Source organism: Prionailurus viverrinus, chromosome C2, assembly GCF_022837055.1.
Source record: "Prionailurus viverrinus isolate Anna chromosome C2, UM_Priviv_1.0, whole genome shotgun sequence".
NCBI classification, from domain to species: Eukaryota; Metazoa; Chordata; class Mammalia; order Carnivora; family Felidae; genus Prionailurus; species Prionailurus viverrinus.
This window is the reverse complement of record NC_062569.1, coordinates 52,715,766-52,734,065: the sequence shown is the minus strand read 5'-3', so window position 1 is coordinate 52,734,065 and position 18,300 is coordinate 52,715,766. Positions and strand designations below refer to the sequence as shown.

At 39.1% G+C, this 18,300-nt stretch overlaps 1 protein-coding gene across 1 annotated transcript in view; it reads right to left on the bottom strand.

Moving 5' to 3' along the window:
* The window catches only part of GFM1 (G elongation factor mitochondrial 1), a 46,286-nt gene extending 27,986 nt beyond the window's left edge, over window positions 1–18,300 (bottom strand). The window contains exons 1-9 of the mRNA XM_047875013.1: window positions 18,088–18,300; window positions 16,699–16,851; window positions 15,021–15,153; window positions 14,379–14,583; window positions 11,837–11,953; window positions 8,415–8,565; window positions 4,291–4,448; window positions 3,629–3,713; window positions 150–287 (exon numbers count right to left, since the gene is read on the bottom strand). Coding sequence (XP_047730969.1) covers window positions 150–287; window positions 3,629–3,713; window positions 4,291–4,448; window positions 8,415–8,565; window positions 11,837–11,953; window positions 14,379–14,583; window positions 15,021–15,153; window positions 16,699–16,851; window positions 18,088–18,177 — 1,230 coding nt within the window. The 5' untranslated portion in view covers window positions 18,178–18,300. The remainder of the gene's footprint in view (window positions 1–149; window positions 288–3,628; window positions 3,714–4,290; window positions 4,449–8,414; window positions 8,566–11,836; window positions 11,954–14,378; window positions 14,584–15,020; window positions 15,154–16,698; window positions 16,852–18,087) is intronic.

The following is an 18,300-nucleotide window of genomic DNA, read 5'->3' as shown; positions in this document are numbered from 1 at the left end:
GCATATCTAAGTAAAAAGGAAGAAGTTAGGAAAACACATTCAAGTAGAAGTGATTTTCTTGTGGGGCTCAGCATACCAAGAAGGAAGATCTATTTCATGTGAATTGCATTAGCGATATTTCTGATCTCCCAACAAGGACCTCTACTTGCCTCCATCATGTCGGCATGCATGCGAACCAGCCGTTGCACCCGCACTTTCTTTCCCGTCCGCGTGTTACAGATGGTGTCACCCTTCTTCAGTTCTCCTTGATAATTGCGGACATATGTTAACTGTCCAAATCGCCCAGCCTAGAAGTCAAGATTGGGTAAGGGCAGAAAGAAGAAAAAAGAGATGTAAGAATCAAAATTAGGAGAAAAACTTCACAACAACCTCCAATTATTCCCTATCAATTTTAGTAGTATACTTTATATATGTGTTTTGGTTTATTGCCATAAAATACTTAAAAATATCAGCTTTGAATATACATGAGTTAAATGGTTGTTGCTGGTCTTTTTGGTATCACAATCCAAGATATTACTTCTGATTCTTCTGAAATAAAAATTAGAAAATAATTTTAAATTGTATATGTAATAAGGAAATATCCTTTTGCCTTCTAATATTATTTCATAAGTTCAGTTTAATACAATTAAGATGTAAACACAAATCAGTTATAATTATTGGAAAGACAATATATATTGGAAAGAACAAAAATATTATCAGAAATGGTAAAGCTGTACTATACACCTAGAAAACCTTTGATAAGCACCTGGAAAGCTATACAAATAAGCATTTTTTTTTTTTTTTTGAGAGAGAGAGAGAGGGCACAATTGAGCAAGGGGCAGAAAGAGAGGGAGAGAGGGTGAGAGGAAAGGAGAGAGAGAAGTGGGGGTCACCCAAAGCAGGGCTTGAACTCACGAACCATGAGATTACAACCTGAGCCAAAGTCAGATGCTTAACCAACTGAGCCACCCAGGCGCCCACAAAGAAGCATTCTTTAAAATAACTGAATATAAAATAATCAAGGATCAATTCCTCAATATTAACACTAACCAATTAGATATGCTTTAAAAGTTGCCAATTCTTCCCATGCTAATTTACAGGTTTAACACAATAGCAAAAAAATTCCCAAGAGGAATTTTTAAACATTTGATTAATGATTTTAAAATTCATTTAGAAGAATAAATGGATAAAAATAGAAATTTCTGAAGAATTAAGGCAATAAGAAGCTAACCCTGACTGATATAAAAATATATTAAATATTCCAAACTTAAAAAGTACAGAAGTACTATTAAAATGCCACTAACATTCTTTGCACAGCTAGAAAAAACAATTCTAAAATTTGTATGGAACCACAAAAGACCCTGAATAGCCAAGGCAATTCTGAAATTTTAACAAAAACAAAACAGGAGGCATGATGATTCTGGATTTCAAGCTACATTAAAATGCTATGTCATCAAGATGATATGGTCCTGGCAAAAAAACACACACATAGATCAATGGAACAGAACAGAGAACCCAGAAATGGACCCACAACTATAAGGTCAACTAATCTTTGACAAGGCGAGAAAGGAATAACCACTGGAGAAAAGACAGTCTCTTCAACAGATGGTGTTGGGAAAACCGGACAGCAACATGCAGAAGAATGAAACTGGACCACTTGCTCATACCACACACAAAAACAAATTCAAAATGGATGAAAGACCTAGATGTGAGACAGGAGGCCATCAAAATCCTAAAGAACACAGGCAGCAACTTTTCGACGTTGGCTATAGCAACTTCTTACTAGACATGTCTCCGGAGACAAGGGAAACAAAAGCAAACATGAACTACTGAGACCTCATCAAAATAAAAAGCTTCTGCACAGCCAAGGAAACAATCAGCAAAACTAAAAGGCAACCAACAGAATGGGAGAAGATATTTGCAATGACATATCTGATAAAGGCTTAGTATCCAAAATCTATAATGAACTTATCAAACACAACACCCAAAAAACAAACAACCCAGTTAAGAAATGGGCAAAAGACATGAAAAGACACTTTTCGAAAGAAGACATCCAGATGGCTGACACAAGAAAAGATGCTCAACATCATTCATCATCAGGGAAATACAAATCAAAACCACAGTGAGATATCACCTCATACCAGTCAGAATGGCTGAAATTTATTAATAAGACAAGAAACAACAGGTGGTGGTAAGGATGCAGAGTGGAACCCTTTTGTGCTATTGGTGGGAATGCAAACTGGTGTATCCACTCTGGAGAACAGTATGGAGGTGCCTCAAAAAGTTAAAAATAGAACTACCCTACGATTCAGCAATTGCACTATTTGGTATTTACCCAAAGAATACAAAAGTACAGAGTCAAAGGGGTACATGCACCCCAATGTTTACAGCAGCATTAACTACAATAGCCAAACTCTCTCTCTCTCAAAAATAAACATTTAAAAAAATTCTTAAAATAAATAAATAATACTCAATGCTGATAAAGATGCACTGAAATAATACATTACTCTGAGAATATGACAGGAATCTGGCAAGAAAGCATTCATTCCTTTAATTCAGTAATCACCATTCTAGGAATCCTAAGAAGACATTTTTACATATATATATTTTTAAAAGCTTTACACATAAAAATTGTCACTGCAATGTTATTTGTACTTTTTAATTTAAAATTATCGGGGCACCTGGGTGGCACAGTCGGTTAAGCGTCCGACTTCAGCTAGGTCACGATCTCGCGGTCCGCGAGTTCGAGCCCCGCGTCGGGCTCTGGGCTGATGGCTCAGAGCCTGGAGCCTGTTTCCGATTCTGTGTCTCCCTCTCTCTCTGCCCCTCCCCCGTTCATGCTCTGTCTCTCTCTGTCCCAAAAATAAATAAACGTTGAAAAAAAAAATTAAAAAAAAAATAAATAAATAAAAAATAAAATTATCTTTTTCTTTTACAAGAAGTGTATTGTAAAAATTTTTAAATGAAAACTAAGAAAACACCTCCAAAATATAATCCCATTACAGAAATAACCACTCTTAACACTTCGAACTTATCTACCTTTTTTCTCCACTTACAACATATGAATAGAAGCAACGACACCCTAACAAAAAGTACACCCCCGTACTCGAATCTTGGTTTCTAATATCATTCTTGATTAAAAAGAACCAAAGCACCTAGAGAAATGGTTGATTCTAGAGCTGGGACAGGGAGTACACATGATAAGCATGGAGGATCCTATAGTGCCACAAAGTCAGGAAGTATTCGAAAGAACACAGGAGCAACTGAAAGAGCTCCAATGGCCAAACCTGGGCAACAAAATAAATAACGTACTATTCACTGTATCTCACAATAAATATCCATGAGGCCATACTGATATAAAGGAATGACTGAATAAAAATATAAATGGGGGAAAGAAGACAACACCCACATAACTGACAGTGGATACTGTTCCCTCAAGGGGGTAGAGCATAATTCCTCCCCGCTTAAGCATGGGCTGTGTACAGTAACTTCCTTTTAAAGAGGCTGTATGGAAGGCGGGGGGAGGGGGGGGGGGGCTTTTAGCAGAGCAATCTGTAACCAAATCTTTCATAGTCATTTTGTAATAGGAAGAAAACCTTAAAAGAATATTTCTACATATAGCAATTAAATACATTAGAAAGCCACTTACCTCCAGTTTAAAAGCCAGGCCTACAAACGGGTGGGAACTGTTTCTTTCAGCGTTCATTAAGATTTTGTTTTTCTCTTTTGAGTCACTTAAAAGAAATGTAAATCTGTGAGATGCAGTATTTGATATTTCTTGTATATCAATTTGTTTCATCAGAGTATTACCTGGGCAAAAGCACATGCATGCTAAACATTTGTACCTCCCATAACTGAAATTTCACTGAAAGAGATGAGTAAGAATAACTTCTCAGGGCTTAATTACTACATTGTGACAGGACCAGAGTAGACTAAAAACACAGAAGTGCCAGTTTAAGAAAAGAAAAATAATCAATGAGACCTTTAAAAAGTTTGTTTCGCAAAGCTTTTTTTGGGGGGTATGACCAAAACCAGCTGGTCCCAAATGAAAAAATTTACTAATGATGCAAACCTTGGTAGATAATAAACCATACTTCTTTCTAACTCACAAACACAATATGATATGGAAAGTGGTATAATATTTTTCTAGATGTCAAAAGTGTTATCCAAATAGAAATGGGCGATTGATTTTAGTAAATTACAGGGAAAAAAACACAAACACAACTTAATCAAAAGAACCACTCTTAAATTCTTTCATAGTACGTGTTAAAATATTTGTGTATAAACTAAGATTCAATTTCCAAGACTTACTCGTCCTGATTGAGAATAGCATAATTTTGGACTTCAGATGGATTTGGGAGGTATTCTAAAACAGCATCTAGAAGGGGCTGAACTCCCTTGTTCTTCAAAGCGCTTCCCAAAAAGACAGGAGTAAATGACCTATTTAGAGTAGCTCTTCGGATTGCACGCTACAAAAGAAAAAAAAATTAATAATTATTAACCTTAAAAAAAGTTTTGTATTTCAAATTAATTACAAACCAACAAGTGAATAAAATGAACTGGTACTCATTGGAGTACAGGCTATTGTGCAGACTAGAATCAGGTCCTCTATAACTTAAGGTCAAAATACAAGAAAAAAAAAATCAGTTCCTTTTTCAGGGCTAGGAAGCGATTCACTGTATAACCACTTGTGACACTCTTGCAGTGTCACTAATTTTCAATATGACCAAAAATACATACATACACATAAAAAAAGAGGCACACACACACAGAATTGTGTAAACAGTATGCTAACAATTATGTAAAACATAAGGAAAAGTAAAACACACAATCTCTGGAAAGATACACCACAATCTATTAACTGGTAACCTGTTATCAGGAAGAGGCAGAGAACTAGGCAAATGGGAATCACATGCGAGATTTTTTCTTTAATGTATACTTTTGTATGTTTTTAAATGTTTAAAACAATGAAAAGGGGCGCCTGGGTGGCGCAGTTGGTTAAGCGTCCGACTTCAGCCAGGTCACGATCTCGTGGTCCGTGAGTTCGAGCCCCGCGTCAGGCTCTGGGCTGATGGCTCGGAGCCTGGAGCCTGTTTCCGATTCTGTGTCTCCCTCTCTCTCTGCCCCTCCCCCGTTCATGCTCTATCTCTCTCTGTCCCAAAAATAAATAAAAACGTTGAAAAAAAATTTTTTTTAAAACAATGAAAAATAGCATCTATTAAAAAACATTTAATTAACAGATTTGTTTTCTTTTTTAAAAAATAACACACATACAGGAAGCCAAGGAGTACAAATCACTCACAAATTAAGGGCCATGATTGTAACAGGCTCTAAAATAACAACCTCCAGGTCATACCCCACTCTATTGCAAGCACTATTAATGTGTCCCAGCTGTATGCCCCAGGTGGCCCTCCCAGCTAAGCAGGCCTCTGAGGAGCTGTAGGTCTTAGCAGCCAGAAGAGGTCAACAGCAGTGCTGTAGCCACAAGCCGCCACAGCAGAAATACGGAGCCAGTGTACAAGTCTTTCTCAGTCCTCATGAAAAAATAGAAAACTAGCTACTCCAAGAAACATGTACAATCACAATTTCCAAACAGCACCACAGTGAACGGTAGCATAACAGCTGCATACGATAAAGGGAGTATAAAATAGGGAAAATATGCATAACAAGAAAGAAATTGCTATATGAAATTATCACAAAAGCTTGTTTTTGCTGTCGCTAGGATCCACAAATGGCTACCTTACTAACGGCTTAGATTATCCCTATGCCACATGATCACAACACAGACTTTTTGCCCCTCTCTCATATGCAAGTAGGGACGTAAAAGAATCTTACCACGTTTAGTTTAATTGCATAGAGAAAAACTTGAGGGTGGTAGATTTAACAAGAGGTTTATTTTTCCAAAAATTTCCCTTGTTTTCATAAGAATCACGTGCACACTTGAAAGTTATTGCCTTTCCACTGTCCCTAATAATATATCCAATAATACAGAAAGTAAAGTATACCCATGTATCCTATGCAGAAAACAGTAAACAGAGCAGCCCTGAAACGACTAGGCTTAGAAAAGCCTGTTTGCAAGGCTGTCCCCCTGGAAGGTGTCTGGGAACCTGGATTTCAGGAGGGTTCCCAGCATTCCAAGAACCATGAATGGTTTGCTGGGCCTACACTGTTTGCACAGTGTGGTGTAATGCTGAACACCTGCTTTCCTTCTGGGAGTCTGGAATATGGGTACACACTAGGCAGAGGATGTCTGTGACCAGCCCTTCATAACACCCAGGGCACTGAGTTTCCAGTAGCTGGGATTTCACAGGTGAGGTCACCACTCACTGCTGGAGGAATGTGGCCTGCCCCGCCATGACTCCACTGGGAAAGGACTCTTGGAAGCTTACACGTGGTTTCTTCTGGACTTTACCTCATGTGCCTTTACCCTTTGCCAATTCTGCCTTGTATCCTTTCACTGTATTAAATCATAGTCAAGAGTATGATAATGTGTTGAGAACCCTGGGTGATCCTCATGAATCACTGAACCAGGGAATGGTCTTGGGGATCTGACACAACCCCAGTAATAGATAAAATCCTAACTCTGCGCTGTGGTTCCCAGGACACAATGCTTGACCTATACCTTCCTACATAGTTTGTGAATGCTAAAGGACTCAAGTTATGAGATATATTAAAGCATCCTCAGCTTCAATAGGGTTCTTCCCTTGTGCATCTGATCTACTATAACCCCCATGAGTACAAGGTCTTACACACAATAATTATTTACCTGATCTCTGCTAAGTGTACCATGTGGTTTGGTAAAATGAATGTTTTGTTAATGGTAAAATAAACATAGAATTTATCATTTTAATCATTTTTCAGTATATAGCTCAGTGGCATTAAGTACATTTACACTGCTATGCCACCTCCACCTCTATCCATCTCCAGAACTTTTTCATCATCTCAAATTGAAACTCTGACCCATTAAACTCTCCATTCCTTAATGCATCCCTCTACCACTGCCCCTGGTAACCACTACTTCTGTCTCAAGGAATTATGACTATTCTGGGTACCTCATGTAAGTGGAATCATCAATATTTGTGTCTAGTTTGTATCATTTGGCATGTCTTCATAGTTCATCCATGCTATAATGTGTATCAGAATCTCATTCTTTTTTAAGGCTGAATAATATTCCATTGCATGTACATACTCATTTTGTTTATCCATTCATCCACTGCTAAGCATTTGGATTGTTTCCTGGTTTTTGCTATTGTGAATAGTGCTGTTATCAACACAGGTGTACAAATACCTGTTTGAGTCCCTGCTTTCAGTTATTTTGGATATTACCCAGAAGTGGAATTCCTGGATCATATGGTAGTTCTAGGTTTAATTTTTTTTTAAACAATGGCTATACTTTCTCTACAGTGACTGCATCACCTTACATTCCCACTAGCAATGCACAAGAGTTTCAATTTCTCCACATCCCTGCCAATACTGGTCATTTTACAGAAAATAACTAGGGATGCCTGAAAATATTTTATTTACCAGAAAATAACAGGGATGCCTGAAAGTATTTTATTTACCAGAAAATAACAGGAATGCCTGAGTGGCTCAGTGGATTAAGTGTCCGACTTTGGCTCAGGTCAAGATCTCGCCGTTTGTGAGTTTGAGCCCTGCATCAGACTCTATGCTGACAGCTCAAAGCCTGGAGCCTGCTTTGGATTCTGTGTCTCCCTCTCTCTCTGCCCCTCCCCCACTCGCACTCTCTTTCTCTCAAAAATAAAAACATTAAAAAAAAAAAAAAGAAAACATTAACAGAAAAATATTGATTCTGGGTTTTTGGTTTTTTTTTTTTAAATAGCCATCCTCATAGATAAAGTGAAATATCATTATGGTTCTGATTTGCTTTCCCTAATGATTACTGATCTTTTTGGTTGCTTATTGACCATGTGTACATCTCCTGTGGAAAAACTGTCTATTCAAAAAATAAATACCAGTCTCAGACAGATATCTTATTTTTATAGAATTGATCAAGTGAAGAAATCTATACAGCCCTTCTAAATAGTACAATACTACACGTATCAACATTTAGTCTGCAAATATTTAACAGCCTTGTCTCTTAATCTGTCTTTATTGCTATAACGCTTCTATATTTATCTTCCTTTCTTAAGGTATACCCAAGAGGTTGGATGTTTAAATATCTTTTTTTTTCTAGAACAAACTGTAACTGCTTTCCCATTTTAAGATGTTACAGAACTCCTTACTTTAAAAAAAAAGAGTTATATGTCACAGCCAAGTATTTTTTGAAAAAAAAATCAACGTTAAATAAATTTGCTCAGATTTCATTAATAAAAGCCATGCATAAAAGCATCATGTCTTTTTCCCACAAAAAACAAACAACAAAAAACCCCACCGCTTTTTCTGGTTAATGTAAGACTTATTTTGAGAGCACTTGCCTTTAAATCAGAAATTGAGGGGATTTTTTCTTCCAGGAACATCTCACCAAGCTGCTCATCTGAATTGGCAACACATTCAATCAGCTCCTGCCGGTGGTCAGCTGCTGCTGCCCTGAATTCTGCTGGAATTTCCTCATATCGAACAATTTGACTAAGAAAAGAAATGCTTTGTGTTGCTATTTTAAGGATATTCAATTAAAAATAAAAAGCACCAGAAAAATGAAACTAGACCACTTTCTTACACCATTCACAAAAACAAACTCAAAATGGATAAAGGACCTGAATGTGAGACAGGAAACCATCAAAACCCTAGAGGAGAAAGGAGGAAAAAACCTCTCTGACCTCAGCCGCAGCAATTTCTTACTTGACACATCCCCAAGGGCAAGGGAATTAAAAGCAAAAATGAACTATTGGGACCTCATGAAGATAAAAAGCTTCTGCACAGCAAAGGAAACAATCAACAAAACTAAAAGGCAACCAACGGAATGGGAAAAGATATTTGCAAATGACATATTGGACAAAGGGCTAGTATCCAAAATCTATAAAGAGCTCACCAAACTCCACACCCGAAAAACAAATAATCCAGTGAAGAAATGGGCAGAAAACATGAATAGACACTTCTCTAAAGAAGACATCCAGATGGCCAACAGGCACATCAAAAGATGCTCAACATCGCTCCTCATCAGGGAAATACAAATCAAAACCACACTGAGATACCACCTCACTCCAGTCAGAGTGACTAAAATGAACAAATCAGGAGACTACAGATGCTGGAGAGCATGTGGAGAAATGGGAACCCTCTTGCACTGTTGGTGGGAATGCAAACTGGTGCAGCCGCTCTGGAAAACAGTGTGGAGGTTCCTCAAAAAATTAAAAATAGATCTACCCTGTGACCCAGCAATAGCACTGCTAGGAATTGACCCAAGGGATACAGGAGTGCTGATGCATAGGGGCACTTGTACCCCAATGTTTATAGCAGCACTCTCAACAATAGCTAAATTATGGAAAGAGCCTAAATGTCCATCAACTGACGAACGGATAAAGAAATTGTGGTTTATATACACGATGGAATACTACGTGGCAATGAGAAAGAATGAAATATGGCCCTTTGTAGCAATGTGGATGGAACTGGAGAGTGTTAAGTGAAATAAGTCATACAGAGAAAGACAGATACCATATGTTTTCACTCTTATGTGGATCCTGAGAAACTTAACAGAAACCCATGGGGGAGGGGAAGGAAAAAAAAAAAAAAAAGAGGTTAGAGTGGGAGAGAGCCAAAGCATAAGAGACTCTTAAAAACTGAGAACAAACTGAGGGTTGATGGGGGGTGGGAGGGAGGGGAGGGTGGGTGATGGGTATTGAGGAGGGCACCTTTTGGGATGAGCACCGGGTGTTGTATGGAAACCAATTTGACAATAAATTTCATATTAAAAAAAATAAATAAATTAAATTAAAAAAATAAAAAGCACCAATGAAAAAGATGAACCCTAATGGCTAAATTTTTTTTAGATGAGAAAGAACTCTGATATATTTGCATTAAAATGAAATGTAAGACTAATGTAAAGACTAACTTTAAAATTTACACAAAGGTTGTACTACTAGTAAATGTAAGAGCCAAGATTCAAAGCCAATCTGACTCCAAAGCTCATATGACTCTTGAAAATTCTATTAACCAAATTAACCAGAACATCACAGTCACTAACAAGCAGGAATAGAGACCTCTCTTCCTTTCTATTAACAAACCCAATTACAGAATATTAACACAGAATACATTAATTTACAGTAAAAAAAAAAAAAAAGGTTAGTAAATATGACAAACTCTTCAACCTTTACCCCAGGTTCTCCATTCCTCTAGGGGCTGAATAGGTAAGACTCAAAAATAAAATATACACAACTGAGAAATGGATATACTTGATGTTTAAAAATGTCAGTCTCAAAGACTTTCAAAGTATTTCTTTAAAAATGGAAACTAATTTCAAAAAAGTAAGCTTTTCAGAAAACATGTTCTTAAAAAAAATAAAAGAAGTCAACTGCAAATAGTCAGAATATAATTCTTACTATCCTAAAGAATGGTCTTCACAGCCTTCAGATCGTAATTTCATCCTTCCTGTCAAGCTCCCTGGTTCTTACTCTTTCGGGTCAGAATCATCTGTGGAGGGTTTTCAAAATTTACATACCCAGTGGTCTAGGGCTGGGAGAGGGTTCAGGTATGTTAAGAAATTTCATCTGTGGTGGGAGCATACAACAAAGTTTAAGAGCCTCTACTTTAGAAGACAAATGTGTGCCCTGGTAATTCTGGGAAAGTGGATTTATTCATTCATTTACAAATATTTTTTGAATACTTATTATGTACTAGGAAGTTCTAGGGCTGGGGACACAGCACTGAATAAACTTTATTAAAATATCTCTGTTCTCTTGACCTCACATCCTAAGAAATAGATGGTCACACAAAAAGTGAGAGAACCGCCTATATTCTTTCTCTGCCTACAAGACAGCTGATGAGGACAAATGATAGTTAACTGATCACAACACCCTTCACCCACCTGCCAGCCTAGCAATCCCAGTTTCATAGCAGAGAAGGAAAACCTCTCAGGAATTATGTTTGGAGAAACTGCCAGGCTACGGGGGGCCACTCCTCATAAGGAAGGGTAGTTTATGATTTCCCACATTGTCCAAAACAGTGCCACTCAAAGTATGGTCTGTAGATCTACAATGGCAGCAGCACCTGGGAGCTTTCTAGAAATGCAAATTCCAGGCTCCACCCTAGATCTACTGAATAAGAATCTTCTGGAGGTGGATCGAGGAATGTGCTTTAACAACTTTCAGGTGATTTTTCTGAATGTCAAAGTTTGATAACCACTGGGAAATTACAGTGTTTTGTATGCAGAGGCCACTCAAAAGGTGATTGATGGACCAAGTACCAGGTCAAAAAATTACCAATTTGCTTCTTATATTATCCAAACCACATTTGTACTATTTTTAACTGCTTTTACATATTATCCTTTTATCTTTATAACCTCATAAAGTAGGTAGAGCACTTATGATCCATGTATTCTTCCCAGATTTTATCACAATACCCAGGACATAGCAGCTGCTTCATAAAACTCTGCAGAATGAACAAAAATGAACAAGTAGAAAAAGAGATCTATTACTAGCTGGAGCTGAATGCCTCCTTTTATCATACCATGCATGTCACAACATGATACAAATTACCCAAAAAGTAACATACTCTCCCTTGGAATAAATACTAAGCAAAATGGAAAGCAACTAGGATTAAAGGCATTAAAACAAAGTCATTTTGAAGTATAGTCCTCCAGCCACATTTTAAAAAGATGTTTTCTCTATGTTTAAAGAACTCATCCTTTTCCTTTTCTTTGATGCTTTTTAAAATGTAAGATTTTAGTAACATATTTCTAACTTACCCAAAGTCTCCATCAAAGTAAATGGCTCGTTCCTCAATAAGATCTATTACACCTTTAAAATCACCCTCCAAACCAATGGGTATCTGCACAAATGCTGCATTATGACTCAGTTTAGACCTGAAAAATAAAAATACATAGTTTACTTCATTTTTTTCTCCCTAAATCCCTTTGAAACAACAAAAATACATCAATGGCAGATGTTGTGGAACTGGGAGGGAAGATATAAAACAGTTGGGAACAGCCAAACTCATCAAGCTCAGAAAGCCAAAACCCTATTTAGGCAACAAAAGAACTCTAAAATAAGTGTTTTCCCATCAGACCCCCAGAATACTCTGGATTAAAAACAGAAGGCGGAAGAACAAGTCAATGGTGATTGGTCAGAAAATTAAAGCACAGTGGGAAGTGGGATCACCTTGCCCAACTCTCATTCTTAGACCAGCTGACTTTAGCAAGCAGACTATAGCTAGCTGAAGAGGAAATTCTTACAGGAGACCTCTGAGCATGTGTGTTAAAAATCAGACACTCACCGTTAGGTTGTACCCTTTTTTAAAAATTTTTTTTAAAATTTTTATTTTTTTTTAACGTTTATTTATTTTTGAGACAGAGAGAGACACAGCATGAACGGGGGAGGGGCAGAGAGAGAGGGAGACACAGAATCGGAAGCAGGCTCCAGGCTCTGAGCCATCAGCCCAGAGCCCGACGCGGGGCTCGAACTCGCGGACCACGAGATCGTGACCTGAGCTGAAGTCGAACGCTTAACCGACTGAGCCACCCAGGCACCCCTAGGTTGTACCCTTTATCAGACACGATCACTGAAGGGATTCAGTAGCAGGAATTCTCACTCAAGAAGAAATACGCTCTAGCTACCATTGTTAAGTCTACACTCTAGGCTCCCATGTATAGCTATGGATAGGTAACTAAGAATCACCAAATATTTGAAGGTTACCAATAACTTAAAAGAGAGGTGTGAGCTCAAAAGCCAGTACTAAATTCCAAGGAGAGAGTTACTAAAAGAAAAGAAAATGTAAAGACCTGAGAAGTAATCACCCCTATTAATAAAGATGTTGCGATAAAAGAGAAGGATTATGGAAATTAATTACACAATTGCAGAAAAAGAAAAACAACAGGCTAAATAACAGAAGGGACACACATGACTATCAGATTTATGATCTGGAAGACTGACCTCAAGAATTCTCTCATAACCCAATCCAAAATGAGAAGAGAAAAAGATGTAGGAGAATGTACGGTAGAAAAGTTAGTACATGGACACCGGAACCAGAAGAACAGATGTTAGAATTTCTAACATCTGTTTAATGAGAGATACAGAATGCAGATAAAAGGGAGTAGAGCAGAAAAAGAACCGCAGTAGTCAAATGCTAAAAGAGAATTTTCCTGGAATTCAGACAAAGACTTGGTGGAAACAGTCCATCTCTTGCCAAGCACAAGTAAAATAGAAGTAATAAGGACAAAAACTGAAAACACTTTGTTTTGCCAGGAAAATATTACAAATACCCAATAAAGAAGAATTTCATGTTCATATTCCCAAATACAATCACTTCCATCAGGCACACACAGCAATGCTGTCACTTGGAAGTTCCTCAATACCGATCTTGTCACCAGACACATCATTCTTTGTCTCTCTACTACTACAAACTTGACTGTCCATTTTCATCAGCTCTCCCATGTGAATTGTAGCTAGGAACTTGGCAGCTATATTTACACGTCTACAAAAAGTGCAAAGTGAAGCTTCAACTCTTTTCAAAGGCTATGTGAAATATACAGTATTGGGCAAAAGGTACAATGCTACAACTACTACTAAGTTACATCTGCTACAGAAAGGAAGTGTTACTCTTGTCTTAGCAAATATATTACCATATGAACCCAAGGGACTATATACCATACTATTTATGGATGTTAATTAAAATTCCTCATGTAAAGGTTAAAATAGGTGATGATTCTCTAGGTTTGTCTAAATATACAAAGTACTTTCAAAATCTACTCTAGATTACTTCTCTAATCACAGCAAAACAGTGAATTGCCAGATTGTTTTCTGAACTCACCTTAAACCTCCCTACAGTTTAAGTCATATTTTCCCCGTTTTACAGAGAAGACAGTTGATGAGATTACAACCACAAAACAAACTATTGACATCAATCTTTCTTTAAGTTTTTAAAAAATGTTTTATTTACTTTTGAGAAAGACAGAGACAGAGTATAAGTGGGGGAGGGTCAGAGAGGAAGACACAGAATCTGAAGCAGGCTCCAGGCTTTGAGCCAGCACAGAGCCCAACACAGGGCTTGAACTCCTGAACCATGACCTGAGCTGAAGATCATGACCTGAGCTGAAGTCAGATGCTTAACTGACTGAGCCACCCAGGCACCCCTGACTTCAGTGTTTCTTTTACTAAGTGACTCACATAAATATATTTTTTAGAGAAAAAAAAATTAGGAATAAAGCTTAATGACACTGAATTAATTGTCCTTCTGGACGTAAACTTTCTTATCCAGATCATCCCAGCCCCTCCTGTTCTCAGGCTCAGTACCTCATTTGCTGCAGGGCCCTGGCTGGGTTGGAGCCCGTTCGGTCCAATTTGTTAATGAAAGTTAGAAATGGAACATTATAGCGCTTCATCTGACGATTAACAGTCATGGTCTGGCACTGCACCCCTCCAACAGCACAGAGAACAAGGACTGCACCATCCAACACTCTCAGGGCCCTTTCAACTTCTATTGTGAAGTCCACGTGTCCTAAATGAGACAAAGTGTGTGAGGTCTTAAAGAGCAGTATGAATTTTTATAACACGCACAATTACACGTTTTTATATCTCTGCTCAGGACATAAGCCTTCTAATTAAAATGTGGATTTTTTCAACCACCATACCATTTACTAACCATAAGGTCCAGGGACCCAACTCTTCAAAAAACTACTAGGGCACGGGGCACCTTTAAATCAGCTACAGCTTGTAACAAGCAAGAACCTTCCTGCTCACAGTTTATTTGTACTATTTTTCAAGGGAACCACATAAGGATGAAGTGCTCTAGGTCCCAAGTCAGATTTCTCTAACAGGAATTCACAGTCACACTTTTGAGTATTATTTGACACTCAAAAATAAGCTGGGTCATAATAAAGAACTAAATGTGCTTTTGTCAAAACAAGCTGCAATAAAACCAAGAATTCAACTCACCAGGAGTATCAATAATGTTGATATTGACATCTTTCCACATGGTATAGGTGGCTGCTGACTGAATAGTGATTCCTCTTTGTCTCTCTAGTTCCATGGAATCCATGACAGCACCAACTCCATCTTTACCTTTCACCTAAACACAAACACAGCAACTCAGATTTCCCTGTCCCTGCATCCCAAGGAGAGAAATCTTTACTGAGAAGGAACTAGAACACACACAGTTAACTGATGCAATTTTCCGAGAAGGCTATCACCAAACCATGTCTTGTGAAATAGAAGAGTGATTCCAGGTTTTGCCCTCTATTTACTGCCTCTCTTTTCATTGTTATTCTCAGCACTACTAACGTAGAGCAATCACCTCAGTCTTAGAGCCAACCTTGTTTCCTTCACACTGTTCCTGCCCACCAGGCTTGTGGTAGTCCATGAGCAGAAGTTCAGAGAACAGATTTTTCCCTGCTCTACTACATGTGGATTTTGAGTCCTAGGTGGGAAGGATTGAGCTTTCCACGTACTTGTGATTTAACAAGATGAGATTCCTCTGAAGAAATGGAAAGTTATTCAATGTTACGGTCATTTCTTCAGGAGACTTTAAAGTTACAAAAAATCGTTTTCTTTTCTTTTCTTTTCCCCCCTCTCTCAGTAATGTATCTGTCTGCCCACCATCAGGTCACAGCTGAGGTGGGGCCTGACCACGCCTCCAGATCCAAATGTGGATTCTATGCCCAAGGCAGCAGGTGAGCCTGGGCACACCAGGGGAAGTGCTGTTGGGCTGCCAACACTTTGAGAAGTCCCAAGGGCCACCCCCCAAGCCCCAAGCCCCACTCGTTGGCAGGTGGGAGGGGAGCTGCATCCCAAGTGTGGAGGCACAGGCCTCATCCTCACAGCAGGCAGGCAGAAAGCACAAGGGGGCCCCTGCCTCACAAAGGGCATTTATGGAAACGAGGGGGGTGGGGGCTGGTGCAGAGTCTTCCCGCTGCAGCTGTGAGTTGCAGGGCTCCGACACAGTGTTCCAGGAGTCCATGTGGTGGCAATGCACTTCTGCTCCCAACTGTCCAGGGAGCCCCTGGCTTCCAGATGCACTTCCGGAAGCACTTGTCCTGCATCCTCCACAGCGGCTCCTGGGCCACAGCCACAGCAACCTGCACCTTCACCTGCTCCATGCTGAGCCCCGGGTCCAGTGTGCCACCGCTGGACTCCCTAAATCTGAGCCCAAAGCACTCACCACTGCTCCACAAAATCCAAAAAAAATTTTTTTTGACACGTGTATTTTGTAACTATAAACATCATACTACATACAGTTTTAAAGTGTTTTTCCACTTTATAAACATCTCTCCATAACATTAAAAATTATGTAAATACTACTTTAACAGTGGCTTAATAAATCACATGACTTCTTAACTGAAGTATAATTAACGATGTTACATTAGTTGCAGGTGTAGACTTAACATTCCTAAAAGACAATTTACTGAGAAACTACACAGTGATGGTCTCTAGGAGGATTCCTCACAACCACACTGCAAGCCAGTATGAACTATCCCGTTTGTGGCAGGTCTCTGACTAAAGGTCCACTGTTACCATTCATTTACTCTTTCAGGTTTTGTAAGGTTTATTAAATCGTAACGACCAAACAATTAAAATCAAGCTCTCGCTAACCTGGAATCAACCATGAACCACATACCTCATGCATCTTTGCAATTCTGCCAGTGTAGTAAAGCACTCGTTCTGTTAATGTAGTTTTCCCCGAATCAATGTGAGCTGAGATTCCAATATTTCGTATCTTTTCATTAGGAATCACCCCTGATGAACACCATCGGCAGACTTTCCAATTAACCTGAAAAAATAAGAGAGCTTGTATCAACGCACTTTCTGTAAGAGATAACAATGGGCAATTAGAATTTGGTTGGTTGGTATCTTTCTACCAATGTATCTCAATGGACACCAAACATCATTTGAGATAGCTTGGAAAGGCAAGAGAAGGAATGAATGCCTCAATCTATGACTCTTGTAACCAAAGAAGAAACTACAAGAGAAGACAGAAGGGATACACACATTCTTAACAATAAATAAATCTGAAAAGATATACAGGTATCAAAGAAGCTAATTAATTAAATAAAAGGGGACAGATACTTTTCCAAATGTTACAGGTTTGAAATTATACGCTGGGGCTGATAAAACCAGAAAGACAATTTCCAACAAGTACTTTAATAAAAAATAGTTTTTAGTTTAAATTTTACTTTGATTTTTTCCCCCTTCTCCCTTACTGTAGTGTAGTCCACAGCTAGCAAGGATGTTTGCAGTCTCCAAGTAGCCCACAAAAAATTTCCAATTCCTTCTGTACAAAAACAATCACTCTTTAAAAACTTTATTTTATTCTGGTGGGGGTGAGAGTAAGGGAGAATCCTGCATTTTATGGAATCAGGACACAATATAAGCCTCTATCTATAGGACTGCATATCCAAAATGTACTGCAGCACTTCTGAGGAAAGGAAAACAGGAGACCTTAGAAAAGGTGGGCAAATACTAAATGGTTTCTGGTGGACACTTAGACAAAATTCCATGAATATCAGCAAGGAAAGCAAACGATGTTTGCATAGTAGTAAAGGCTCAGGTCCTACCCAATCCTACTCCATTCTGCAACCTCCGCAAAAGACAGAAATGCAAAGAAAAGTACCGGGAGGTTTGAACGCCAAATCAAATAACCCAGCCCAAGGACACTGTGCAGTGAAAAGAGCACTAAATGATCAGTCAGAAGCCTGGAGTTCGAACCCTGAGCACACTAATTTTTCAGCTGGTCTGACCTTCACTCCAGTCACTTCTCTTTAAGGTATACCAAAAAGAGGCTTAACCATAATCGGTGGCCTTGTCCACTCTCCCAAGGTACTGAGACGCAGCTCACGAACGAGAACATGTGCAGGTACCGAAAGGCTTTTCAGCACTGAGGCACGACAGCTCCTTTCCGGAGCTGTCAGGAGGTCCCAGGGAAGAAATCACTGTTCCCTAGCCCTGGAGAACAGCAAAGTCCCGTCCGCAGTCCCTGGTTCGGTCTCGCCTCGCCGGGCTCTAGTACCTGCTTCCCCTGCCATCCCAGGCTGGCGGGGACCCGCGGGAGCGGCCCACGTCCCAGAGCCGCGGCGACGGCTGCTCCCAGCAACCTCATTGAGGCGAGCGCAGAACTGGTGTAAAGGCCCGGTGACTCTGGGTCTGCTCAGCAACCAGCTCCACAACTGGAAGCGTTCAAAGTCACGCCGGCAATCAGCGCCGGCAGAGCGCATCCGGGGCG